At 48.1% G+C, this 24,950-nt stretch overlaps 9 protein-coding genes and 1 non-coding gene across 10 annotated transcripts; 6 read left to right on the top strand and 4 right to left on the bottom strand.

Annotated features, from left to right (window-relative positions):
- Positions 1 to 4: 4 nt before the first annotated feature.
- RhiXN_06646 (vacuolar protein sorting-associated protein 8) lies at positions 5 to 4,724 on the bottom strand (the record flags this gene model as incomplete). Its single annotated transcript, XM_043326462.1, has 4 exons — positions 5 to 2,635; positions 2,688 to 2,864; positions 2,921 to 4,303; positions 4,353 to 4,724. 4 exons carry the CDS (start codon positions 4,722 to 4,724, stop codon positions 5 to 7), a joined length of 4,563 nt encoding a protein of 1,520 aa, XP_043181894.1.
- A 139-nt stretch (positions 4,725 to 4,863) lies between these two features.
- Positions 4,864 to 6,263, top strand: RhiXN_06645 (uncharacterized protein; the record flags this gene model as incomplete). The annotated part of the gene is made up of 6 exons (XM_043326461.1): positions 4,864 to 5,142; positions 5,199 to 5,310; positions 5,369 to 5,433; positions 5,492 to 5,599; positions 5,649 to 6,051; positions 6,103 to 6,263. 6 exons carry the CDS (start codon positions 4,864 to 4,866, stop codon positions 6,261 to 6,263), a joined length of 1,128 nt encoding a protein of 375 aa, XP_043181893.1.
- Positions 6,264 to 6,815: 552 nt separating this feature from the next.
- RhiXN_06644 (uncharacterized protein) lies at positions 6,816 to 8,439 on the top strand (the record flags this gene model as incomplete). Its single annotated transcript, XM_043326460.1, has 6 exons — positions 6,816 to 6,955; positions 7,009 to 7,241; positions 7,296 to 7,357; positions 7,409 to 7,661; positions 7,715 to 8,223; positions 8,275 to 8,439. The coding sequence occupies 6 exons, from the start codon at positions 6,816 to 6,818 to the stop codon at positions 8,437 to 8,439; spliced, it is 1,362 nt and encodes a 453-aa protein (XP_043181892.1).
- A 207-nt stretch (positions 8,440 to 8,646) lies between these two features.
- Positions 8,647 to 10,467, bottom strand: RhiXN_06643 (BSD domain-containing protein; the record flags this gene model as incomplete). Its single annotated transcript, XM_043326459.1, has 5 exons — positions 8,647 to 9,092; positions 9,142 to 9,240; positions 9,295 to 9,575; positions 9,630 to 10,234; positions 10,285 to 10,467. 5 exons carry the CDS (start codon positions 10,465 to 10,467, stop codon positions 8,647 to 8,649), a joined length of 1,614 nt encoding a protein of 537 aa, XP_043181891.1.
- Positions 10,468 to 10,833: 366 nt separating this feature from the next.
- Positions 10,834 to 10,950, top strand: RhiXN_12392. The gene has a single exon. It is a non-coding gene; the product is annotated as a tRNA-Leu (tRNA).
- A 504-nt stretch (positions 10,951 to 11,454) lies between these two features.
- On the top strand, positions 11,455 to 14,030 carry RhiXN_06642 (uncharacterized protein; the record flags this gene model as incomplete). Its single annotated transcript, XM_043326458.1, has 10 exons — positions 11,455 to 11,621; positions 11,673 to 11,724; positions 11,775 to 11,816; positions 11,865 to 11,917; positions 11,971 to 12,226; positions 12,274 to 12,377; positions 12,425 to 12,548; positions 12,610 to 12,692; positions 12,742 to 13,257; positions 13,340 to 14,030. The coding sequence occupies 10 exons, from the start codon at positions 11,455 to 11,457 to the stop codon at positions 14,028 to 14,030; spliced, it is 2,088 nt and encodes a 695-aa protein (XP_043181890.1).
- A 246-nt stretch (positions 14,031 to 14,276) lies between these two features.
- On the bottom strand, positions 14,277 to 16,469 carry RhiXN_06641 (diphthamide biosynthesis protein; the record flags this gene model as incomplete). Its single annotated transcript, XM_043326457.1, has 14 exons — positions 14,277 to 14,410; positions 14,464 to 14,553; positions 14,611 to 14,711; positions 14,771 to 14,883; positions 14,934 to 15,103; positions 15,152 to 15,203; positions 15,248 to 15,292; positions 15,346 to 15,500; positions 15,567 to 15,638; positions 15,692 to 15,852; positions 15,903 to 15,980; positions 16,032 to 16,094; positions 16,229 to 16,396; positions 16,453 to 16,469. The coding sequence occupies 14 exons, from the start codon at positions 16,467 to 16,469 to the stop codon at positions 14,277 to 14,279; spliced, it is 1,419 nt and encodes a 472-aa protein (XP_043181889.1).
- A 357-nt stretch (positions 16,470 to 16,826) lies between these two features.
- Positions 16,827 to 19,063, top strand: RhiXN_06640 (thymidylate synthase; the record flags this gene model as incomplete). The annotated part of the gene is made up of 10 exons (XM_043326456.1): positions 16,827 to 16,856; positions 16,924 to 16,969; positions 17,023 to 17,039; positions 17,090 to 17,162; positions 17,218 to 17,334; positions 17,390 to 17,516; positions 17,572 to 17,585; positions 17,703 to 17,977; positions 18,256 to 18,671; positions 18,727 to 19,063. 10 exons carry the CDS (start codon positions 16,827 to 16,829, stop codon positions 19,061 to 19,063), a joined length of 1,452 nt encoding a protein of 483 aa, XP_043181888.1.
- A 1,735-nt stretch (positions 19,064 to 20,798) lies between these two features.
- Positions 20,799 to 22,783, bottom strand: RhiXN_06639 (monothiol glutaredoxin; the record flags this gene model as incomplete). Its single annotated transcript, XM_043326455.1, has 8 exons — positions 20,799 to 20,941; positions 21,013 to 21,103; positions 21,171 to 21,521; positions 21,572 to 21,922; positions 22,060 to 22,214; positions 22,271 to 22,350; positions 22,421 to 22,431; positions 22,490 to 22,783. 8 exons carry the CDS (start codon positions 22,781 to 22,783, stop codon positions 20,799 to 20,801), a joined length of 1,476 nt encoding a protein of 491 aa, XP_043181887.1.
- Positions 22,784 to 24,099: 1,316 nt separating this feature from the next.
- On the top strand, positions 24,100 to 24,904 carry RhiXN_06638 (haloacid dehalogenase; the record flags this gene model as incomplete). The annotated part of the gene is made up of 5 exons (XM_043326454.1): positions 24,100 to 24,126; positions 24,186 to 24,195; positions 24,253 to 24,491; positions 24,539 to 24,713; positions 24,774 to 24,904. The coding sequence occupies 5 exons, from the start codon at positions 24,100 to 24,102 to the stop codon at positions 24,902 to 24,904; spliced, it is 582 nt and encodes a 193-aa protein (XP_043181886.1).
- Between the last annotated feature and the right edge of the window lie 46 nt (positions 24,905 to 24,950).

Genomic DNA, 24,950 nt, shown 5'->3' with positions numbered 1-24,950 from the left:
CATCCTAGGCTACTGATACAGGAGCGCAGGCTTGATGGTATATAATGCCTGATGCCATAAGCATTAGCTGACTAGAGTCTGCCATACTGTTTTCGCCACCTGTGGAGCCACCTTGAAGATTAGTGTCTTGTTTAAGATTGAACTCAGAATTACACCCAGCGCATATAGGAGCAGCGCTTCGCCAACCTCGGCGCCGTGCAAGCACGTGTTCGTTCATAACCTCAAATAAGTCCTGCTCTACTAGCCGTTGGGTTATGCCCAATACATCGCCTTCGGCCCGATATGTTTCGAGCATACCAGTCAAAATGAGTCGAAACTCTGTATAGGTATTTTTCGTTGGCATAAGCTCTTCTTGGCTTGAGTCTAGGAGACGCCGGAAAAGCCTGGGGAAGGAGAGTTGTTGGGACGACGATTGTGCAGTCAGTGCGGAAAATGTAGCTTGAATAGTTGCGCGTAGCTCATTGATGGGCAACTGTGCTCGTTCTAGGGCAATAGAGCCTATAGATACAACACTCTGGACGCTACGAATTTGGGCGCGAAGTAGTTGGAACCAAAGGTCTTCCTGCTTGGCTTGCTCGCAGAGACGCACACCTGTTTTTGACAGCGCATTCAATCTGCCCATGGGCTCCACAGGATAGTCTCCATTGTGGAAGGAATCATCTGCGGCAGATATCCACTGGATGATTTCCGCCGTCTGGTTTTGTTGGAATTCTTCCAGTTGCTTGATGGCGGGTGCTGCCCCACTTTCGCGACCGATTGCCCATACGATGACGTTAAACATTTTGTGTTGGGAGCAGATGTCAATTATTTGCTCTACGCCGAAAGAAGCTCCAGAGTCGGATTCTAGCAATGGAAGGATAGTCTCTGGTTCCTCCTGGCACATAAGCGAGAGATATTCTCGTTGTAAACTAGCGTCTAAATGTTGCGAGGGAGGCGGGGCGATGTGAATCGCCTCCTGTTCATCATCATCTACTTCCCATGCCAGATGTGGCTGTACTAAAGCACGCAAGTACTTGAAACGTAGGTGCTCTGCTTTAAGTAGTTCGGCAGCTTGAACGTGTAAGGAAGGTGCGAATTTGTCGAGCAGGTAGGCTGTTTGAATTAAGCCGAGTTGCACCAGGGGGTGCAAGTAGTTTTGGATCAAAGCAAGGATTTCGTCAAACCGGTCCTTCTGGGATCGTGTCCGTTCCAGTATCTCGTTCAAGTTCGTAAATAGTTCATGAGCGCCGACGCTAGGGTCTTGTAGGTACGCTTCCGCCAGTAGCACCCACTGCTTTTCTGTGCGATACATAGAGCGAAGGATGCGGAAAAATCCGGCACGCTTAAATAGCTCGCGCAATTCGGTCGCGCCAGTTGGGTTATAGACCGAAAGCAAGAATTCCGCGGCTAGTTGGCAATCTTCTCGGGTCTCGGAATCAGAATCGGAGGCAAGGGCGACGAGTATGCGATGAAGAGCGCTAGGGGAAATATGTATAAACTGAGGATATTTTGGGACATTACGGGCGATAAATATTCGGATGAAACTGGTGGCGCTAGCTGATAGATTCGATGAACCTGTAGTTGGAGGCGATGCAAGCACATCCAGAAGGATGTTTATAATCACTTGTCGGCTGACTGCCTCATCGGGGCCGTTGAGATACGAGTCTTCGAAAGCAAGGTCTAGCGAATTTAGCAGGGCCTCCGCATCGAACCGGAGCAATTGTCGAAGGTAGGGATAGGGTGGCTCCACTCCTCCGTCTTCCTCCGCGGTGAGTACAAGTTTTCCGGCCCAGGTGCTCGACCTTCCGAAGCATAAAAAAGAGTACACGCTTGCTTTAGCTTGATCGACCCCATTGTCCATACGGCGCTTGGAAGGATACGAAAGACCGGTCAATATGTTATTTAGATAGTCGTAGACTTTATATGCATTTGGAACAGCTTCTTCCAAGTATGTCTCCAGTGCCTCCGACCCGGAATCTTCTCTTCGCCGTTTCTGAATGTCTCTGATCAGCGATAGGAATTCGACGATTGGAGAGACATAATCGTGCAAACCAGCGTTGTAAACATATATGAGTGCATCGTACAAGGCGTGTCGCTTGCAAAGGCCAATCGCATGGTTCACATCCAAGCATTCAGGTTCAATATGCCATATCAGCTTTTCGGCCTGCTTATGTTCACCTCGCTCGTCGCAATATTCCACTAGGCGCTGTGATACGACAGGTGGGACATCAGATGGGACCATGTTATCCAGCACCAAGGGTATGAGAGTATCCAAAAATATTGCACCAATCCCATGTTCGGCATAGTCTTCCCATAGATCGTCATAGAAGAATGACATATCGCCCATAGCCATGCAAGCCTTTGCACATGATTCCACTAAGCGAGGATAAAGAGTCGGGTCGCTATTGGCACCACTGCCCTCCCGCATACGCTGCTCCGAAAACGCGAATTGGGCGGAAGATGACATTAGTTCCAGCAATTTAGCTCCAACTACGGGTCTGGGATCTGGGGGAAGACCATAGGTGCTCCCTGGTGCGGTAGAGGTATAGTATTCTCGTGCCAGATCGATGGAACCAATAAAATCACCCGATTTAACGCGGTTCAGGATGTGGTCTGCCCACGAGAGAAGAGTCCCGACCCGTAGCTCGTCTTGCCCCTAGGAAACCGTTGTTACTACCATATATTAACTGCTTGGGTACAAAGCTTACCAACAAGAATGTCTTGCCTTTGTAAACTTTCACGTTGTGGGATACGGATGACGGCATTTGAGGTGTAAACATCACAGGGTGTAACCAGCTGTGGTCTAAGTCCACACTCTCTACTTTGTTACCACTTGGTACGTCGTAAACAAGGAGAGCAGTGGGCCGTACCACCACAAGTAATTGCTAAACACAGATATAATTAAATCGAGCACCTACAGAATAGACTGACATTGACATACCTGAGTATTGAGCCACTGAAGCGCCCTAACTTGTTCATGTTCGCCCAAATCAATAGTCTTTAGTTCGTTAAATACCAACGTCCCAACTTCGAGCCTGTCGATTTTCCCCTTCTTCTCGTCTCGCACGCGTTGGGTGATGCGATCCTCTTTGACTCCGAGAAAATGAAGAATGTTCCCCCAGGTATAGACGAGAACTGGGGAAGCAATAGAACCGACTTTCCCGCGTCCAGTGTCGCTTTGTTTACTGATACTATTGGACGTCGTATAGGCAGGAAACCAGGCCAGCAATGGCTCATTCCTCGACCCTTGATTTGGATTATGGCGTCTAAACCAAGTTTTGGGAGATGGCTTAAACCCAACGACTATTAATTTTGAGGGGGTGATCAAAGCTTGGATTTGATACCCATCTGTTGAATGTTGTATAGTCCCAAGGGGCAGAGATGCAACTCGAACGATGGCAGTCGTTGGTATGCGGGCATGTGCTGCGTTATCAGCAGACTTTCCCTTTCCTTTCACGTCAGGCCGAAGACGTGCTTCAGTAGCGGGACCAATGGGTGCCTCCACAGGTGTTGGATAGCGACCTAGAATTCTAACTACGTCGCTTGCTTCGACAAAAAAGAGCTTCCCGAGGCTGTGGTAGAACGCTAGTCCCGCGGCATCAGCAGTAACGATTGCTGTATGTCTGGCGCCAACGAAACTGACATGAATTACAGGAGTGTCGATGAGATGCCCTTCTTTGCGACCAGCGAGAACAGCTTTGAGTGAGACAGGTTCCACAGTACGTGCTGGAGTTTGAGGGCTTGAAAGATCATACAGGAATACATGTCCCCTGCCGTGTCCAACGGCGACATAGGTGTGGTCTGTCGATAGGGCAATGGCGGTTACAGCACCAGGATGCGTGGTCAATGTATTTGGGGGCGTGATGACATGCTTCAATTGTTGTCGAAAATCAAATATAAGTGCACGCGATGAAGAAGTTCCCAGGCATATTAAGCCGTTCGCCGCCAGAACAGTCGCACGCCCGTACAAGGAGGTGGAGTGTGTTAGACTGCTAGCGGTATCGAGCGTTGTCCACCTGAAAGCGTCCCGAATGGGTTTTTGGGAGTTATCAGATAGCCTAGACCTTGAAGAAGATCGAGATATAGCGGAAAAGTGAGATGGAGCGGCAGAAAGTGCGGGCAATCCGCTGGCTGAACGCTGCGACGCGTAACTAGCCTGGGAAGCTGATGAATGTCGATCTTGAGGTACGAAAGAGCGAAGCCGAGATACATGGGGATGCAAGAAAGCTGGGCGTTTGAGTGGATCTTGAGGTTCAGGAGAGGTTACACGTTGAGGTGACACTGGTAATGAGATTGGCTTTGAATTGGTTATAGGGTACCCATGCTATTTATTATTTTAGACGGTTTCGTGCCCTGGGTATTTTTCGACTCACTAAATCGCCTTGCGCGAGTCCTTGGGTTTCAAACTCATCTGAATCATCGAACTGTCGAAGCTCGACTTCAACTTCTTGCTCTCCAGCTTCATCATCTGGCCCGAGAATATCGTGAAGCTGAGAGTTGTAATCCATGGTTGCCTCTACTGACGCATCTACTCCGGCGTATTTGAACGGTTCTTCATCACTGCCAACCTGCTCATCGTTATCATCCTCTAGAATTTCATCCATTCGTGTCGTGTAATCGCGGTTATCGGCGGCGTTATTCTGACCACTAGTGAGTTCCTCTTCGTCGAATACATTATCATGCGCATTTAAATTGTTTTGCGCCGCTTCTGGGGTGTCAGTGGATGGAGACTGGGGCACAGACATGGGGACTTGTCTGGGCTTAGTTACACAAGCGCCGAGCAGTATACAATGTTCCACGGAAATGCGCGTCTAACGCGGACAATGGAGAGCATGCCGTCATAGCCATGGCTATGACCCCAAGTCCCCTCTCTCAGTTGCTACGATGATACCCTACTACGCATACAAGAAATACAAACAAAACCAAGCTCTCAAGGAGGCTGCCCTCGACAAGAAAGATGAACAGTTTCTTTCTGAAGCCATAGAAAGATCCCCCCCTCCGCCGGAACCTTCAACTCCAGCCACCACAGTCGACAGTCTTTTTGAAGAAAACAAGTCTGACTGGAGCAAAGAGAAAGAAAGGAAATCAGAGCCTTGGGCACAGACTATCAAAAGGTGGGGGTCTCTTGGCAGGGCAAGTTCAAGTAACAGTGTATCGAAGAAGGTAAACTCTCTCTATATCTCAAGATCGCTAAAGAAGTATCTGAACTAAGTTCCCAGAGTGATACACTCCCGACTCCTTCGATCTCCCAACCTGCCACCCCTGGTGAAGCCCACAAGCCCCTCACATTGAATGATCCTACTGCCAACCCCGCCACACATGAACCTGAGTGTAAGCACAGCTCTATGTTCTTGGCAATGCACGACAATAATAATCCCGATCATGATAGTGACTAAAGAACAAAAGGATCTAGCCGAAGTTCTTGACTCCCTGAACATGCAGGCTGGACAACAGGTCGGCCTTATTCTATCCTGGAAGCGAATGGGTTGTTTATTCAGTCAACTCTGCGTAGGGTATTGCCTTTACAACGCCTGATACAAAGGCCCTTTTACAACAGTTTACTCAAATTATCAAGGATCTAGTTAACGGGGTTCCTACAGCATACAATGACCTTATTGAAGTGAGGCCTTCTTTAACGTACAGGCCAACCGATCTAATATCTCTCCCAGTTCCTTGAATCTTCATCGACTCAACTTTCCAAAGAGTGGGACTCGCTTCCTTCTTCGTTTCAGAAATTAATCCGGTCGCTACCACTTGGAATACCCCCTGACGTTTTCGCTGCTATGACCGCTGCTGCTGCCGCACCAACAACTGGGGATCAGTCTCAAGCTGAAACGGCCCCAAAATCCTCCGCGGGACCGGGCAGCAAATTCAACCCAATGTCATTTTTTACAAAGACGAACCCTAAAACTGGCACTAAAAGTCGCACACTGCCTGGTCCGGGTCAGGTAAAAGATCTCCTGGGCACTGGAGGGGGGATTGTCACGATTTTAAAGAGCATACTAACTTTCCTGAAGACAAGATTCCCTTTACTTGCAGGTACCAATGCATTGATGAGTATGGGCATTTCGAGTAAGTTTGACACCCAGGGCTGGTATATTGGATCTCATTTAACACATTTAGTCCTAATGCTGTTGCTGTGGTACTGCCATAAACGAGGGAAGGAGGTTCGCCTTCAAAAAGAGGCAGAAGACGCGAAACTAGAAGCTAAAGACGCACCTGAACTTGTCAAAGATGCAGGAGACGAGGACCCCAAGCCGAGCACAGATTCAAAGGGGACTTAACCCACCACTCGTATTTTAAGCTATGATCTTTATACCATGTGCCTATAGCACTATTAGCTTCCTTGTATCATCCATATATTTTGCTTCTACTGCTATACTGCCGTTTTCTGTGTAATAAGCAACGGATGAGCATGCTGGCTCCATGCGTGTGCCATGAGGTACGGCTATTTGGAAATTCGACTTCACAAGCCCGGCCAGAAGATCACGTACTGATGGAGTGCCCTACAGTCCTCTACCTTGACTGACTATCACGAACAGCTATAGATATTAGCGCGATAGTATCGACCATACTACAACAAAAGAAATCAAGCTCGACAATAATAATAATAGACCAATAGGTCTTCACTATCCCAAGCAATAATAGGTTACAATACTCTACTGTATTACGGCCTGTTTATTTGGGGTGACCAGGGTTAGCATCGCGCTTAGGAACGACACTCTTGTTGAAAGCACCACACAAAAGCTTCCAAAGCTATACATTACTTACTAGTTCTCAATCGAGGTCGGCTTCAACCCGGTGTTTGCTCGCCAGCACTTACTGCTGCACTTGCTATGGCGTCATTCGATCGTATCCTAGAATCTCGCGGATGGCCTTTCTCGGACTGTGCTATCCACGTCCAGTTTCGAGGGGAGGATAACAGTCATTTCAGCTTGGACGATATCCGTCAATCATGTGGAGGGTTTGGTAGAATGTTCGTGCCACTGTTGTTCTCGCGTTAGCCACAACAACTGAACCCTATAACAGTCTAAAGATCTATGTCTGGACAGCTAAACGGAGTCAAAAACCACAGGCATGTGTGTTGTTTGATGCTGTGGAAGCTGTGAAAGCCGCAGATAGATCTACACACAATGGGTCGTGTAGACTGTGGAAGAACGGCTACCATATGTTGCGAATGTGCGAAAGCACCACCATGATTCTAGCATCCTGTCTCAAAAAAGACGGCTTGACCCATGGACATCCTATGTTTGCCGGTATTCGTTAGTTGCCTGTTTTTACCGGTTCTTTAGACCGGCGTCTAACAGTCTTCATAGCACTAAGACGTGTATCCTATCAAGTGCAGCCGCCGACGAGGGGCGTCAAGTCCCCAGAAAAGGTATTTTGATCTTTCTAGAGCATGCAGAAGTACTTATGGTAAAATTACTAGGCCCATCGGCCGATCCCTACAGGGCCGAGATACCAACCATATTCCCTTGACTCTCGTCCCCCTGCCCCACCCTCTCCTCCTCGTGCGAGTTCGCCAGACGCATTATTTATCTCATTCCCCCCAAAACGAGAAGCACCCCCAGCTGCCAACCCGGTGTCACCATCTCAGAGAAACAGAGCCCAGTTTAGTCCCCCCCAACCAAACACTTCGAATGGACTGCTGTTACCGAGGAAAGAGGCCACTCCACCACCTCGTATGTATTTTAGCACTCGCTTTACAACTCGGCCAATTGACACACTGTTCTAGCGATCAAACCTCGGCAACAAACCCCAACTCAAGCGATCCAGATTGAGAGGCCGGAGCAGACACAGATCGACAAAAACAAAAAACTGGAAACAGACATCCGGGACCTCGTGTCGACTCATATTGATTCGATATCCAAAGTGCAGGAGGCCGAGATTGAAAACCAGAGGCTAAGGGCACGACTCAGAAACTCCGAGGAGGAACTCGCTTTACTGGCAGATACAGTAAAGCGAGTAGAAGGGCGAGAACAAGCAGCAATAGCGTTGCTTACTGAGACTGAGACACGCAGTCAGGAACAGTTGCAACTGCTGAGGAACAGCCTTGAAGTTGTTGAATCTGCCAAAACCAAGGCAGAGATTGACCTCGAGACGCTGAAACAGAAATATGGGATCCTAGAGGCACAATTGCTCAGCACGCAAGAACAACTGAGGTTGTTTTCTCTTTCCAGGAGATCCATCGACCAATCTATGCGCGCGCTCTCGGATTCTCCACGACCTGGGTTGGAAGCTGCCGTAAGTTGTCACAAACACACCCAGTATATACCTCTCACTGGTGAGCTTCAGAAGGCTTCGAGTATAGAGCGAGACGATGTGTTCATCACCCCCACCTCTGCGACTGATTACACTCGCAACCCCATTTTAGGGAAGGGGACCCTCCAAAACATGGCGGGTTTACTGGACGCATTCAAAGAGATCGACGATTTAGTGAAATCCGCATTCCGTGGGTAGCGGTAGTTTGCGTGCCATTTGTTTTGGTCGGATAAATTATTGGGGTTTGATGTATTCCTAGCGTATGTTTTACGAGTGGACACGCTGTTGACTTCAGTTATTGGAATACTTTGTATTTTACACACGGGCTTCAGCACAACTTGAAACGTAACACATACTTTCAGATATATAACGAAACGGACGCCAATATGCGAGAATAAGACAAAGTTACTCCCAGTCGCTATCATCACTATCATCCTTTTGGTCTGTCTTTGTTTTTTCATCTGGTGAACGTTTCTTATCTGCAACGTCGGCGTTCATGCCAGCTACACTGGAACTCGCGCTAACTACGTCAAAGCTTGACTCCGATTCGCGGGGACTGGTATTACTAGTGCTGACTCCCGAGTGGGCAATTAGTATTTGTGACGCAGAACGAGAGTTGGGGCCGGTAGCTGTTGGCGTGGTGGCGGATTCGGCAGCAGGTACTGGGGAAGGAGGCGCAAGATCGTTAGTTGATGTTTTGAGGGTCGTGGTTGACGTAGAAGGATGTGTTGGTGGAAGATCAGTAGTAGGGTTGGTCGGAGGTTGAGTCGAATTAGACTCGTCATTATTAATAGGGGAATTTGGCTTCTCGTCATCCTCCCAGCTAAAGTCATCCTCTGGTTGCGTCGGAGCTAGGTAGGCGCGTCAATAGATTGCTCAATATTGTTAGAATCTACAAACCCTTTAAGATAATTTTGCGTTTCTCCTCATCCTCATTTATTTGCTGTACCCTGAAGAAATATCGCTTCCAGAATTCATCTTCCGAAACAGCCTCAGGCACTATGATCTACTGGATCAGTTGCCACCTCCTTGGACAACGGAATTTGATCTTACCAAGCTTTTCCTTCGTGCTAAGCAAAGAGTCAGAGTCCTCTGAAGTGTCAGCGATGACTTCACGAATGCGGGATGTCCATTGTGTGTCACTGATATCTATCCCAGTGATGTATTTCTCGTATCTTTCCTTTGCTGAAGAAGAAGCAGGGTCAACTCGGAGTACTTCTGGGTCGCTCTTGAGTCGCTTGAGCAAGGCTTCGGCGTGAGTCAATGCTGGACGTCCGCTTGCACTCGCCTCAGGGGTAGGGGTTCCTGGAGCCATTGGGCTCGGCATCATCCATCTGGGCAATTCCTCATTAAGATACCGATGATACCACTTAACTTAGGATACTTACATATCTGAACCGTCCCACACCACTCCCCGAGTATTATCGACTCCTTCCGCTGGTATAACATGGACTGCGTCCTTCAAAAATGCGCCCGCGCCCTTAAGCAATTCTTCACTACGATGTACGTATTCTCCGGCAAGCTTCTCAGCTTGAGCGAACGATATGGGCATGTTTCCTTCTTGCTGTATTCGCTGGATATTCGTTGCTAGTGATGTTCGCAGAGCGTCAGCCTGCGCTTGGGCCGTTGACAGTTGACTCTGAAGGGTGGCGGTAATAGCGGCAGGGGCAAACTGTGGAGGGAGGTTGGCTTGAAGTCGCGAAAAGAACGTGCCGGTAGTAGCAGATGCACCTGGAGTTGTATCTGTCGTTGGCGAACTTGATTTGATCGTAGCAGTATCGTCTTCGACCTCTTTCTCTTTTCCTTTGGTATCAATCGAGATAGGAGCAGGCGGCTCTGTGCTCGAAGCGGTAGCTGAATTAGAGGCCTCGCCACTACCTGCTGGGCCATCCCTTTGCGTGGTAGCATTGTTCCCGAGCCAAGACGCCTCCTTCCGCGCTGCTTGTACCACCGAGCCGAAGTCCTTTCTTGCAGTCTGGAAAGCAGCTTGACTCTAGGCAAGCTGTTTAGTAATAGCACAGCAATGTACGTATTTGAACACACCTGCTTCTGGAAACCTCCCCAAAATCTCCCTAACTGACCTATTACCTCGTTGACCTCCTCCCCTAGTGTTTGCTGGGGCTGGGCGTTTACCGATCGAGAGGAGCTGGGTTGATCGAGACTGGCACGCCGTTCATCTTCTTGGATCTGGTCCGCGATGTCAAACAGCTCGGGCAGGTTGGCCATTGAAGCTAAGTGTATAGTATTGGCGAAGTAGTTTGCTTTATTCAATAGTGGTGGTTAGGATTGAGCATCAAGTCATACGCGCTGTAACAGATATGTTACTAGTGACGATCCCGTGATATAGTTTTTTTTTTTTTTTTTTTTAATACATTTCCATATATAAGACAATACGGGAGCTACATGCGTCCCGTGATATAGTGAAACGCGCTTCAAATTAGCAGCCCTATCCTTATCTGGTGTCTGGCGGGCTGCCTGGCTTGGATCAGTCTCCTTGTAATTGACATAGAAAGTCATGCGCGGTGAAGGTGAAGTGCATAGTATTTAATAACTCAGTATTAGTGATATAACTGGTTTTATCTCCTCGTCCAAGGCATGATGGCCGAGCGGTCTAAGGCGACGCACTCAAGCATTTGTACTTGCTTGTCCTTCATTGGACTGATTTGCGTTGGGATTTATCCCGCGTGAGTTCAAATCTCACTCATGTCATTGTTTTGCTCTTTTTTAGTAATTCGTTACTGGCGAATGGTGTTATATATACAATTAACTGTCCCTCGTTGTATGCACTAGAATCATTACTCATGACTTCTGAATTTCCCGGTTGGGTCACAATCCGGAGTTCTGGTTGTGGGTAATTTTACTTAATTCCAGGGTTTATTCTTGCTTATAAGTTTAGCTTAGGGTGCTGGGCTCGATCGACGTACATTAAAAGGTGTGAGGGATGAAGGCAGCGATGATAACGCATATACTGGGCCAACATCGGATGTATGCCAGATGGAAGTGGCAGTGCTTTTGCGAGTGGGTGATTGGACGTGGTCCAACACTCCACGTGACGGTTTCGACACGCTCCTTACACAAGTTTGTCTCTACCAGCCGCGCCTGAGCTTCTCCAGACACCCGAGCCTCATTCGTCTATTCTACTGTTCGGAGTCATCTACTCGTACACATAACCAAAGTTACGTGCACATACCGAGGTTCCTAGCGACGTCACACATGAGCTCCGTACTGGATGACTATGAGGCCGGAGAAGTAATTGGGAACGGCTCCTTTGGGTTGATCAGGAAAGTCCGAAGAAAGGCTGATGGCGCACTGTTTGCAAGAAAAGAGCTTAATTTTGAGCGGATGACGGAGCGGGACAGGAAACAGATCGTCGCAGAAGTGTGAGTACGGTTGCTCCTATTACAGGTTACTCGGAGTTAACTTTTTCGAAGCAATATATTAAAAGACTTGAAGCACGACCACATCGTGCGATATCACGACCGGGTGAGCAAAGGCTCGACTGTATTCAATGCTTCATGCTGACACGACACCAGTATGTCGATCGGGATAATGGGATATTGTATATTTTAATGGAGGTATGCTATTTCAAGTCCTTTTGAGCTCAGACACTAAATGGTGCGAAGTACTGCGGCGGAGGTGACCTGTCTGGAGCTATAAAACAAATGAGACGGCAAAAGTAAGTGTCCTGATGTTCTATTCTCCGTTTTTGGTGCTGAATTTCTCCCCAAGTAAGCACATAACGGAGGACACAGTCTGGTCTTATTTTGCGCAAATTCTTCTTGCATTGCATCATTGCCACTTTCCCAACTCCAAGGCATCGACAGAGGGCTCTAACCTCGTTCCACCCAGACCAACGCAACAAATTCTTCATCGCGACCTGAAGCCTGAAAACGTCTTCCTAGACTTGGAGGGGTACGTCAAACTGGGAGATTTCGGTCTGGCAAAACAGATAGGATATGCTACGTTCACGCAGACCTACGTTGGGGTATGTTTCTCACATTTTTTTACTGCTCATTCTGACGTCAAGGCCAGACACCCTATTATATGTCTCCAGAACTAATTAATGAGAAACAATACGATACCAAATCAGATATTTGGAGTCTGGGTTGTCTGATTTACGAACTGTGTGCTCAAAAGTATGAGAGCCCTGCCCTTCTTCGCCAGCGCGCTAACAACCTGTTAGCCCACCTTTCCATGAGGCAAAGACACATCAAGAACTCGCACTTTCAATACGACAAGGCCGAATACCACCACTTCCTCGCGTTTATTCGTCGGCTCTCAGCAACGTTATCAAATCGATGCTGAATGTCAACGCAAGTTTTCCCTGTTTCAACCCGTCGGTCTTGTGTAATGACTATATTGAAATAGCCTGCCATGCGGCCCTCGGCACAGCAACTACTCCAGCACGAAAGGATCGAATTTGCCTGTAAAATGACTGAGGCACAAAAGCTGTGAGTCAAGCGTCCTTAATTGATGCAGTATGCTCACGCTGTCGTTCAGAGCCACTGGCCTGCGTATCCGTAAAACGGCTATCATGAATAAAGAGCGAGAAGTAGCGGAACGGGAAACTGCGTTATTACTGAGGGAAGCCGCTATCAATAGCGTGGACCGTGGTAATTTCGATGCAGAATGTGCTGCTTTCAAAGCTGCACAAATTGCGTTTGCGTCAGAACGAGTCGTCTTTATGGAAGAACGTAACGCGTTCAACATTGAGCGCGCCACACTGGGAGCTGAGCAGTTGGCATTAAGCAACGAACGTGCAGCCTTCACAGCCGAAATAGGTGCTTTCAATGCCGAAAAGGTACTATTCGAATCTCAACGTGCAACACTAGAGCAAGAGCGTGAGGCGTTTGCGAAAGAAAGAGATGTGTTTGCTCAGGAAGTGCAGAATGTACGAAAGGCTTTTGCAGCTCAGGTTGATGAGATGAGAGCAGAGAAAGAACGACTGGATGCCAGGAAAGAGGCGGCGGCGGCAGTGGTTGAAATGAGGACGAAGAAGCCACTGGAGGAACAAAAGTGAGCTTATTTCTTTTATAGGATGCTCATTTCCCGTCATCCTCTTGGATCGCTGAGGTCGATTACTCACAAGGGAATCCAGGAACGCTCCAGGGATGCCACCTCTCATGAAATACATGTCATACGACGAGACGCCCAGTCGACCAACCCAGAAGGCCAATGGATTCGTGTCCAAAAACTACCAAACACCCATCGGCAGGCGACTTGCTTCGAGGAGCATGACGAACCTGGGTTCTGCTATGCGAGGTGTCGTGCTTACTGACTCTGGGGAACAAATCCCAACGCCAACTCGAGGGGGGGCTGTACCATCCTCATCTGATATTACGATAGATGAACGCCCGACTAGTGCGCCTATACCAGCTCCGCAACCAGCTGAATCGATAGAACCCGCTCCCTTGGAACGTTCATTATCTGAAGGCGATCCTCCAAAGAGGCTCGCGCGCCGATCAACAGTAGGACCCGCCGGTCGACCTATAGGCGCACCCGCTACAACAATTCAAACCTCGGGGTGGGATGCGCCGCCGCCAGTTTACGACCCCAATGATGAGGAAAATCTGCCGAGCCCATTCCTTAAGAGGGGAAAGACTGAAATCGTAAAGGGGAAGAAGGTACCAGGCCTACTGCAACTCGCTACTGGAAACGCTGCGAAGGCCGGAACGACGACAACGCGAACGGGTGTTTCAAGTAGTCTCAGAGCTGGTACCAAAGCCTCTCTAATGCGAGCGGTTAAAGCATCTGAGAGCGTAACAAAGACGCTATCATCCAAACGATAGCTGTTGTCCCTTTCCTGTTCTATGCAGCTCCCCTATTCGGTCACATTCCTTTACGGACTCGTCTACTACTATTGGTATCATATCGCGTTGTTCGGATGTTTTTAGTTGACTTAAATGTTCTCCCATTCACCCTCAATCATTGTTCACTTGCTTGGTCTTCTCCGCATCCCGTTTGCTGTTGTAATAGTGTGTTATAAATGGATAAGAAATGCCATTCCATATGTTTTATTAGGGAGTAAACATAGATTACGAGGTAGATGAATGATCTACATCCTCGTAGCCCTTGGCAATTCCGCTGCGACCTTGCTCAAGGACAGCTGGCTCATCTTGTCCAAGCCGTTGTTCCAGTCCTTGGAAAGACCGGCTATGCAAGAATTCACCTATTTAATATCTGGTCAGAATACAAACTCACTAGGTCAAATTTGTAACATACTTCCTGCGGTCGCGATAGCTTGAGACAACGCGCTTTCGTTATTTCTCAAGGCAACAGCTTGTCCGCCAGAATCAGCCCCTGCAACAGCATCTTGATTACAGACAGTATGTAAGTGCTGTTTTTCATATCAGCATGGATAGTGCCAACCTTTGGGATCAATGTAACGTTTCGCATGTCGATAGGTTCCCGTAACCAATGAAAAGGATGGCCGATCCGGATCCTCATCTGAGTCTCGTTCGTCGGTACAGCTTATGTATTCAATGTCAGCGGCAGGTTCCAAGTAAACAACCCAACCCGTACCATCTACTTTCCGGCTAGATAGAATTGGTCGAAATCCAGTATATACTCCCCTGTCCAGCTACGATCGGCCCCTAGAGCAATTTCGAGTTCAAAGGGCGTTACGATAGGTCTGTAAAATTCCTAGAACATGGCTCGGTCAAAGGCATTTGGGGTGTGCTGAGCTCACTCACTTTTGATTCGATTACGCTATTTTCGGGGCACGCAACCAACACAAAGCATTCAATTTCCATGAAGTTTGCGAGCTTCGCCGGGTTGAGCTTCCCAACACTGATAGTATAACACTTTTTCTGAGCTTTAGCTAAAAGCTGGCGCAAGTGGGCCATCAAGGGCAAGTAGGAAGCTATATGCGATCAGTCCAATTTCCCTCTCACTCGGAGTTGTTTCTTACCCACTCCGAGCGTGCCAACCAGTATACCAATCACATCTGCATCCCTGGCCTTCTGTATTATCGCATAACGGCGCATCAAAAGTTTGTTCACGCTACCAGTTTCGCGACGTGTCGACCTCGTTGGGGGTCATATGATATCACCTATATTCATAGTTATTGTAATCCATTCAATATGTAGGTAGTATCAAACTAACCTCACTCGAACTGTGGGTAAGCAAAAAATTGGTCAGAGCAAGACTTTCGCCACCAATGTACAGTATCAAGGACTCTTCCGTTGGAATACCCTTGGACACCGCCGTCGACTCGTTGACCGGGTTTATTGGGGGCGTAGAAGGTAACGGAGATATGGCTCAGATGGTTGATCAGGATCCGCAGGTGCGTACGGGGCCGCAGCAGACGCAGAAGGGGGCGGGACATATCTTGTCGGTACTTCTGGAGCGAATATTCTGTGCTGGAAATTCCTTTTGAAGTCCTTCTTTGATTTTCTCTACATTGGGCTAATATCAGCGAAAGAACTGAATTAAATCATCAAAGGTTTACCCATGCTATATGCGTATGAAACGTCCGGCTTGAGGATTAATGATTTTGTTGAGTCAGTGTGAGCCATCTGGGTTTGAATTGCGAGCGAAATCTGATTGATGCAGTCCTGAATATCAATCGGCCGCTTTCCGAATACATATATCACAGTCAGACGAGATGTACTAAAAACCGCATTGAATTAAACAGATATAAAACTTGAACAGCGACTCACGGGCTAAGACACGCATGTCCATAATGAACCACGACATCCGCATCGATGTGAGCAGCAGCTACTTCATCTACACAGCAACTGTCGTGATTCAGCATCCCCCGGTCAACCAACGAACGCAATTCAACTCACCTCCCGTACGTCGTGTCCGCGAGCACATAGGCATTCCGTCCATCTCCGAGTAGTTGTTTGAGCCTATTGTAAATAGGCACAGATACTCCCAGCAGTTCGTCTGGAAACTGAAGTGCTATCTAAACCAGGCCTGATGGGCCGGAGCAGGTCAGTTGCCGCGCTAACAAGAAAAACGACAACAATGCAATTCATCTCACACCTGTTTATAGTCGTTATCGATTATATGCCGAACCGTTTCTTGAACTTCAAACAACTCGTCGATATTTTCATGCTCGACGTCCGCGGTCGTAAGTTCGTTTTCTCTAATATCGATGTGCGGCGATCGCTTCTTCTCCCGCTGTGGAAAATGCTCCGGACGGAGGAGGCTGGGCGATCGACATGGTCGTTACAATTGAGTATCCAATCACAAAAAATAGCTTACTCAGCTTGATCTCCCATCTTGCTAAATTGGGATAGGAAACTCTCGAGGGGACTTGTCCTTTTACGTGTGACCGATGACACACTTGCTTCAAAATCCAGTCAGCATTACGGTCATGCTTGGTTTTGAATGATCCTGTATAAACTGGGCTTAAAATGGTGGGGTATACATGTATGAGCTGTGTTCGCTCATCCGGGCTTTTACTTTCGGCTGGATCACTTGGCTCGAACTCGTGCCTGAAGCAGCCTCTTAAGTTATCCTTCATCTCCTCACAAAAAAGGCTATACCCGGACCCCTACCACCTACTCAACTTCCGTAACTTTCACTCCAGTGCTATAGTAAGCTCCCCCAGACACACTCCATTTACGGCTTCATCCATGGCGTCGGAAAATAGACGATGGAACAGAGTAAGTTCCTGCTGATACGCAGGATCCAACTTTGTTTTGGACGTAGGCTAAAGTGTGCTGCGCTTAGCTTGCAGATCGCATGGCCTACTTTCATACAGCTCTTGCAACCAAATGTGAGCTCTCGCAAAACTCTCTTGTTATTTCTTAATTAACCATCCTGCGCTAGTCGATAACATTTACGCAGTTGGTATTTCCCCACATCTATCAGGTCTCTTTGTTAATAATATATGTAGCTTTCGGATGGCTCGTTCGCAAAAGTCATGTCACTACCGGTGTACTTGCGGATGGTCATGGAGTTTCATGATCGTGAGCATACAGCAAGAAGTTTCGCCAATGGTACACCACTGAACCCATCTTGTAGATCTTGATGCGCATCACAGTATTGAAGAAGCCTATGTATTCCCCGTGCTAGCGCAAAAAATGCCCAACTTTGCTGACAACGAACGACATAAAAACTCTCACAAAGTAATCCACTCGGGTGCGTGATGTTTTGCAGTAGTGTGGAATTAATGATCCGATCGACTAGGCTATAGGTCTAGATAAGCTAAAGGACTTGGTAGCGGGATGGAAAGCCGAGCCAACAACGTTCTCGCCAGGCACCTTGCGTTCATGTCTAGACGAGTTCAAAACGCCATTGTTCAAACACTTGTCAGAAGAAGTGTGAGTACAGAGTCTATATACACACAGTTGAAAAACTAAATTATAATTTGGACAGTCGTGACTTGTCGGGTGAGAACTTGAAGAAATACTACACACTAGAGGAAGTGGACCGTCTGCCCATGTAATGTGATTAGCGATCATGGACATATTGTATTATATAACGCACCTATGTCTAATGATTAAAAGTCGGTAACTCGGCCTCCATAGCTCCAGTCATTTCTTCCTTTGGGAACAGGTTCCTGCTTTGGGCCACCTCGCTCACCCGTTTTGGGATTAACTTCGCCGATAAACCCAGGAGCAATAGGACGCCTGGCATCCGGATGCAACTCTTCGCCTTGGTTTACTGTGGCAGAGGCAGCGGGTGCTTGAGCATTTCGCACGAGCTCTTCGAATTCACGTTGTTCCTCTTTGGGAAGGGGGAGGCCCCGGTCTGGAATAAGGCGATTGAGACGAGAATAGAGGTGTGTATGTATGCAAACTACGAAGGCTCATGCTGCATTTTGGGACGTTTCGTAGCTGGGTAAAGACTTGCATGATCGTAACGGGTCAAAAGAGAAATGACGATGATTTGAAAAGACGTGGAGAAAGGATCGACGGATTGTATCCGAGCGCTTAGTGCCCTTGTCGCGTCAACAATCACCATGTCGGCCTTGAACAACGGCACTCGGCCCCACGACGAATACCAGTATCTCACCCTTATACGCGATGTCATGAACACCGGTGCAACGCGTCCGGACAGAACTGGAACAGGCACAATATCCATATTTGCCCCGCCTCACTGCGCTTCTCTTTGACCGACAATGTGCTTCCCCTTTTGACCACAAAGCGCGTTTTCCTCCGCGGAGTCATCGAAGAGCTGCTCTGGTTTGTTCGTGGAGACACCAATGCCGGTACACTTGCCGAAAAGGATGTCCACATTTGGGACGGAAATGGATCCCGCGCCTTTCTTGACTCCCGAGGTTTGTCCCATAGAAAAGAAGGCGACCTTGGTCCCGTATACGGCTTTCAATGGCGCCACTTTGGGGCACAGTACATAGATGCGTGGGCGGACTACAAAGGCAAGGGCGTAGACCAACTTGCCGAGGTAATCCGAAAAATTAAGGACGACCCTACGGATCGCCGTATCATAATGAGCGCATGGAACCCAGCGGGTAGGTAGAATCTCGATCCTACTTGCTTCCCGTTCTTTGACCATACTGTCCAACGCTAGATCTATCACTTATGGCACTCCCACCCTGCCACATGTTCTGCCAGTTCTACGTCATCTGGCGGATCCAGCCTCCCCGAACGCCAAGAATGGGCTTTCGTGCATAATGTATCAACGCTCCGCCGACCTGGGACTGGGCATACCCTTCAACATTGCGTCATATGCACTCCTTACCCACATGATCGCCCGCGTCACAAACACAGAGCCTCGAGAACTCATCATGCAGCTGGGTGATGCGCACGTTTACCGCGATCACGTCGACGCCCTGAAAATTCAGCTCGAGCGTGAGCCGCGACCGTTCCGACGCTCAGATGGGCCGATAGGGACGTCCCCACATTGATGACTTTGTCTCGGAGGATTTCATCGTCGAGGGATATAAACCACATGGGAAGATTGAAATGAAGATGAGTGTATGAGAGAGGTCACACGGTGTTGGTAGAGAAGTTTGAAATATTCAACTGTATCAGAATACAAACAGCAGTAAGTTCGATCCCATCCTAGAAGGGATCATGCTTGCTGAATCAATCATAGTTATTACACACTATGTATTCCTATATGTGGCAAGGCCGCATATATCGTGCTAAATTAATCCATATACATTTGATATGTTATTCGTTCAAGCCGTAATTCAATCACTCAACCTGTATGGGTCTGTTAGCATTTCGATGCCCTTGTCATGGATCTACCGTTTGTTCGCTCGACCTGCATCCTATATCCGGTATAGTGCTCCCGTCACTGCCACTACCCATATATGATTGTGACCGGGACTATCGTGTGAACCTCAGCTCGGTTTATCCATGTCTTCCGCGGTCGGTGGCTATTGATGATCTCTACCCGGGTCTTGGCAGTCCCGGTGAGTATCTTATCTCTTTGTTTACTGTGTATAATTCCAGCCACAGATAGCACCAACGTCCAACCGGGAATAGGGTACATTCGGATAGGTCTTCAACAAGACCTAGTCTACAAGGGCCTCGACCTCTCCAATCGTCGAAAATCGATTTTTTTTTTTCATCCGAGCTGGGCCCAGAAGAACATTCAAGCGAGGAAATTTTGACTCGCCATGAACTTTGATTGCATTCGGGTCACGTAAGAATTCTTCCGACGTATATCATCTAATGATCGTCGGATTGTTTTCTCCTGAGTGGGGAGGATCTCTCGGTCCATGCTGTGAACCGCGCTTCCCTCGCTTGCAAAATTAAAATTAAACTGTACATACCTTTGAACATGGTATATACCGTATGCGGAAACTTCCTCAGGCCCCCCTTGATATCTCATACTATTCCTCGAATCAGCCGATAAGAACAACTCGGAATCCATAGGTTCAATGGCCATACAGTACTTTTGGCGCGCGGTATCCAGGAACTCGTACAGTCGTGGGCTTTTGTGGTGATGGGTCAATTCAAAGTAGCGGGGGCTTAGTTATGACTGGACGCAATGGGGGCGATATGGTATACGTAGTTAGCCATTGCGCCCGTACCTCTTCATCATCATTCCATCAATGTAATACGCATAAATACATAATATAGGTACCAAACTCAAAGCTTGACGTCCCTGCACTACTCGTACACTCAACCTTGGTAGCTTTATTCGAACACACCTTGGAGTTTTGAATGGGTGCCTTTTTTTGCGCGCTTACCAGCGTCAATATCAATCATCCTTGGCTGACTTCATAAGTTACTTGTCGAGTAAACTCCAGATGTCCGGTAAGGTCGTCGTCATTTTCTCACTCGATCACACCATGATAAGGATACGTTTTCCCTGAATCATATACAGGGTAAGTTGTGCATTGAAACACTCTGTAAGGACTAGAGAATAACAATGCACTACGGCGAGCGGGCTACATGAATACATGGGATAAATGTCTCAAATCAGACATGTACAATCTATGTGCAGCGAGTAAAACCAAGAAAGAAAGAAAGAAAAAACAAAAGTGATCTGATTTGAGTTCAATGAAAAATGATGGAGGGTCCAATAACCAAAAACAAAACAAATGCACGGGACAAGGCTCTACTTGAGCTTTGGCGCCGGAATGGCCATCTTTTTCTTTGGTGGAACGATTGAAACGCCGGCGGATTTCATGGCTTGTTCAAGGTCGCCAGAGTCGTGTAGCTTGGTAATGTCCGATGGGATCCAATGGAGCGACCACCAAGGAGGACGATGGGCAGGGAGGTTTCGCCGATGAGACGGTAAAGTACAGGCTCAAGGACAGCTGCATCCTCTGTAATAGGCAAAATTTGGCATGTCAGTACGACCAGATTCCAACCGCTATTTCATTTGATAAAAACGTACCACGCTGGTCGACGTCGAAAATAACTGGGGCAGGTTTCAATTTGTAAGACGCGAAAATCTTCTTCAAGTCACGACCCTGGGGTGAATGGACCTATGGCACAAATTGATCAGTGTGAGTAAATTAAGATAAGAGTTTGGGCCCGATTTAAATATCATACCTTGGAGAAGATAACGACAGGGTTGCGCATCCATGTGTCCTGAACGAGATCATCAACTTCTAGTTGGGCAAAATCGGAGCGTGTGTCAAAGTCAAGCATGACATCGGCGGGTATTTGCTGTTGGGGGTCGATGGTAAGAGGGAGCGCATTCTCAGCAGCACGGTCGGTGAGGAATGCAACTAATGCTCCCAGTTCCATGGCCGGAGTCAAGTTGAGAGGCTCCGCAGAAGCAGTGCTCTTTTGTTGAGGAGTGACAGCCCTGTTGGTCTCCTTGAATGCGCGCGATAGGGGGTAAGATGCGGTGGGTTGACGGCCAGTTGCTCGTTGATATGCGATAAACGCCTTCGAGTCCTAATCCAAGACGTTAGCGCTGGTACAGGACTCATTTTAGACAAACTCACATGCTGAGCTCCGAAGAGGAAGGAGAAGAAAGCAGCGAAAGATAGGAACAACAAGAGTACGGCGGAAAGGCGTTGATGCTTTTTGCTCAGAGAGCTAACCAAGCTGGTGGCAGAGCTCGTCAGGCGAGGCTTAGACTGAGAGGGAAGGGCGAAGCTCGGCATTGGGAAAGAGGAGGGACGGGGCTCAAGGAATGGAATTGCGTCAAGCAGCAGTGTTAAATGAACGAACGCGCCGAGGCGTCGGAATGAGAACTCGAGGAAGACGGTGAGGGAAGATAGAAGACGGGGTATGAGAAGACACGAGATAAATAGTTTCCTGGGGCGCTCTCGGTTCCCCGGCCGTTTAATCAACTAAGATTTGTACTACCATATTTAGAACAATGGTCATCGGTAATCTGGTTCTGTCCCTGTTGGTCCCTTGCCAAGAGTATCCGATCCAGCCCGTGTTCGCCCCTCACGTTCCACACCTAAGCGACACCCGCACTCACTCCAGCCGTCGCCAGGAGCGGGATCAACTCTCCACTCTCGTGTAGCCGGGCCAGGTCGTCAGAGCCCCCAATTGACTTGCGTCTCACCAGTATGTTTGGGAATGTGCCGTGTCCCGTCAGTCTCACCAACAGTGCCTTGACAGTATCCGAGTCACCTATGTCATTTCATTTCAGCCCCCAACTTAAACAAAAAGGTACGAGAACAACGCACTTCGCAAGTCAACTTCAACAACATAGGGTGCCGGTTCGAGTTTCAGAGACGAGAGCAAACTCTTGGCTCGCTTTGAATAACTACATTTCATGGCATATTAGCCATAATATTTAAGACACTTCTCTTGTTCGTAGTAGTAAGGGTACTTACGGACAATATGTCTGGAACCCCCCTAAATCAGTTCTCTAATAACAAGCTCATCAATAGTATTTGATGCACCTTGCTAAAAACAACCACCGGCGGTACGATGGCCGACCGCCCTGTAGCAGCCGTAACTAATGATTTGCGATTCAGCTCTACCGATGGGTCAATATCCACGGGGAGTGATGCATCAGGTGCAGCCACAAAGAACTGTAACAAATCTTCCAGCTCATGCTCTTTCGTGCGAACGGACGGTGCTATATCGGAAGAATGTATCAGAAAAATGACAGCCCATGCAATGATAATCAAAACAGTCGGGCTGGGTGAATTGTGAGGGCTGGCTATAACGAGCGATTGTGGGCTGAAGGTCATACTAAATGCGCGGCCGAGACCTTTGTCGTCTATGATGATCGCAAGAGAATGTACTATCGGGAGTCTACACCCTTCCTAGAACCATGTGCAAAGTACTTACCACGCGCTGTATAGACCCAGACCACTCCGATAACCGTCAGCAGGAGCAGAATGAATCTCTTCTTTCGCAGGAATGCCGGCACACTACTTTTTGGTCCAGCCTGGAACGGGTCAGTGAGTTCACGGGAGTGACCTTTCGCCATTGAGAGAGTGACGTAGTGGATATATCACTGAATATATTGGGATAGTAATCAGTTTGAGTGGTGGTCGAGGTGTACGGTCAACAGGATCGGACGGACACGAATATGCCGCGCACGCCCTTTGACGTGGGCGATGACAAACCATAATCCTAATCAGACGTTCTTTTGATACCTCGTAATGTAACGACCCATCGGCTAACGGAGGAAAATGCTCCAGGGCGTGCAAAATACCACTTGTATGCGCTCTATCTCCGATCCTTCGATCCTCATCGTCACCGTTGGACTTGGCAGGAACGTTTGGGCTATAATAAACAGGGTGTTTGCCCCCGACATATGAAACACATAGGCACAATGTATACTCCTCAATTGAATATTCTACACTCCCATGGGTATCTTATCCGATTCCTATCTACGATGTCAACGGGCCGTGCCCGTTCTTCGTCAGTCCAGGGTGCAGGTGCTCGCGGACTATCTTATAGCTCCCGAGCCTTCGCGGGAATACGCTCGGGTGTCTATCGATCGACTTTTAGTGTAACCATGCTATAAGTGATTGGATATCGTAAACAGTCGGCAGTGACTCTAGACCGTGCTTATGTTCGTGCGTGGATGGGGGAAGCGTGTGATATTTCATCCTCAGCAAACGTGTAGTTGGAGTCCAATACAAACTTAAGATAGATGCAGCTATGGGTAGATGATACCGCATTACTTTTAGTTATTACAACAAAGCACAGTATGATGATGGTAACGCTAGAGTGCATATCCCGACGATGGTCACGTGTATGACTTCTAATTAACCGGTCCGCAATCAACGTTAGAATCCCAGTAATCCTCCATACTAGAAGACATCGGAAGACATGTCGGACAACACGAAACCACAAATTAAATATGTACTTTTCGATATGGACGGACTTCTAATGTAAGAATATTTACAAACAGTTTACCCAGATATCTTATCCGAGGCGTGAACAGAGATTCGGAGCAAGTTTATACCAATGTAACGAGTAAGATATGTGACACATGATATTAAAAGCCACTGAGCCATAGATAGATAACATTCTTGCGCCATATGGCAAAGTAATGACGTGGGATATCAAAAAAGAACTAGTGTGTACCCCCGCATACTTGGCGTCCCTTTACTAAACTAGTCATGAATGATTAATTAGATGGGGAAACGTACAGTCTTGGATCTCTGATCAACTGCTCGCCACTAACTCAATCATCGATCCCCAGCGGAACGCGCGGCGGCTGAAAAACTGATGTCCTATTTCCCGGATATCTCGTTGACTACCGATGAGTACATCACACGTCGGCGCGCCGCCCAAGATCTGGCCTGGCCAACTGTTCAATTGCTCCCAGGGGCGCACAAGCTCATTTCTCACCTGGCCGCACACAAGGTCCCTATTGCAGTTGCAACAGGCTCCCAGAGACGTAATTATGAGCTCAAGACGGGCATTTGCAAAACACCTTCGGTTTGTTTGGAGGCGCTGTAGTGTGTGGGGATGATGCTGCAGTACAGCATGGTAAACCTGCACCAGACGTATTCCTCTATGCTGCCAAACAAGCAGGGTTCCCCGAAGTTGGCCTCGGCGAAGATACCATTAGCGATGCAGAGAAAGCGACTAGGGCACAGGGGTTGGTATTTGAAGATGCAACATCGGGGGTTATTGCTGGGAAGCGGGCGGGTATGAATGGTGAGCCACTCGAATAATCACATGTAACCGCAAGAGTATTGATTGGCTCGCCTATGTCAGTGGTCTGGATACCCGACCCAAACCTGGCAGCTCTCACAACCGCCGATGAGCTTGGGGCTGACGAGACGTTACGATCACTCGAAGATTTTATTCCAGAAAGCTGGGGACTGCCTCCATATCCCAAAAACTGATTAATCAAACGGCGAGGAACAGTTGATGGGCCCAACTGATGACTGC

Source organism: Rhizoctonia solani, chromosome 7 (assembly GCF_016906535.1).
Source record: "Rhizoctonia solani chromosome 7, complete sequence".
Classification (NCBI taxonomy): Eukaryota; Fungi; Basidiomycota; class Agaricomycetes; order Cantharellales; family Ceratobasidiaceae; genus Rhizoctonia; species Rhizoctonia solani.
This window is presented reverse-complemented; position numbering and strand designations above follow the sequence as displayed.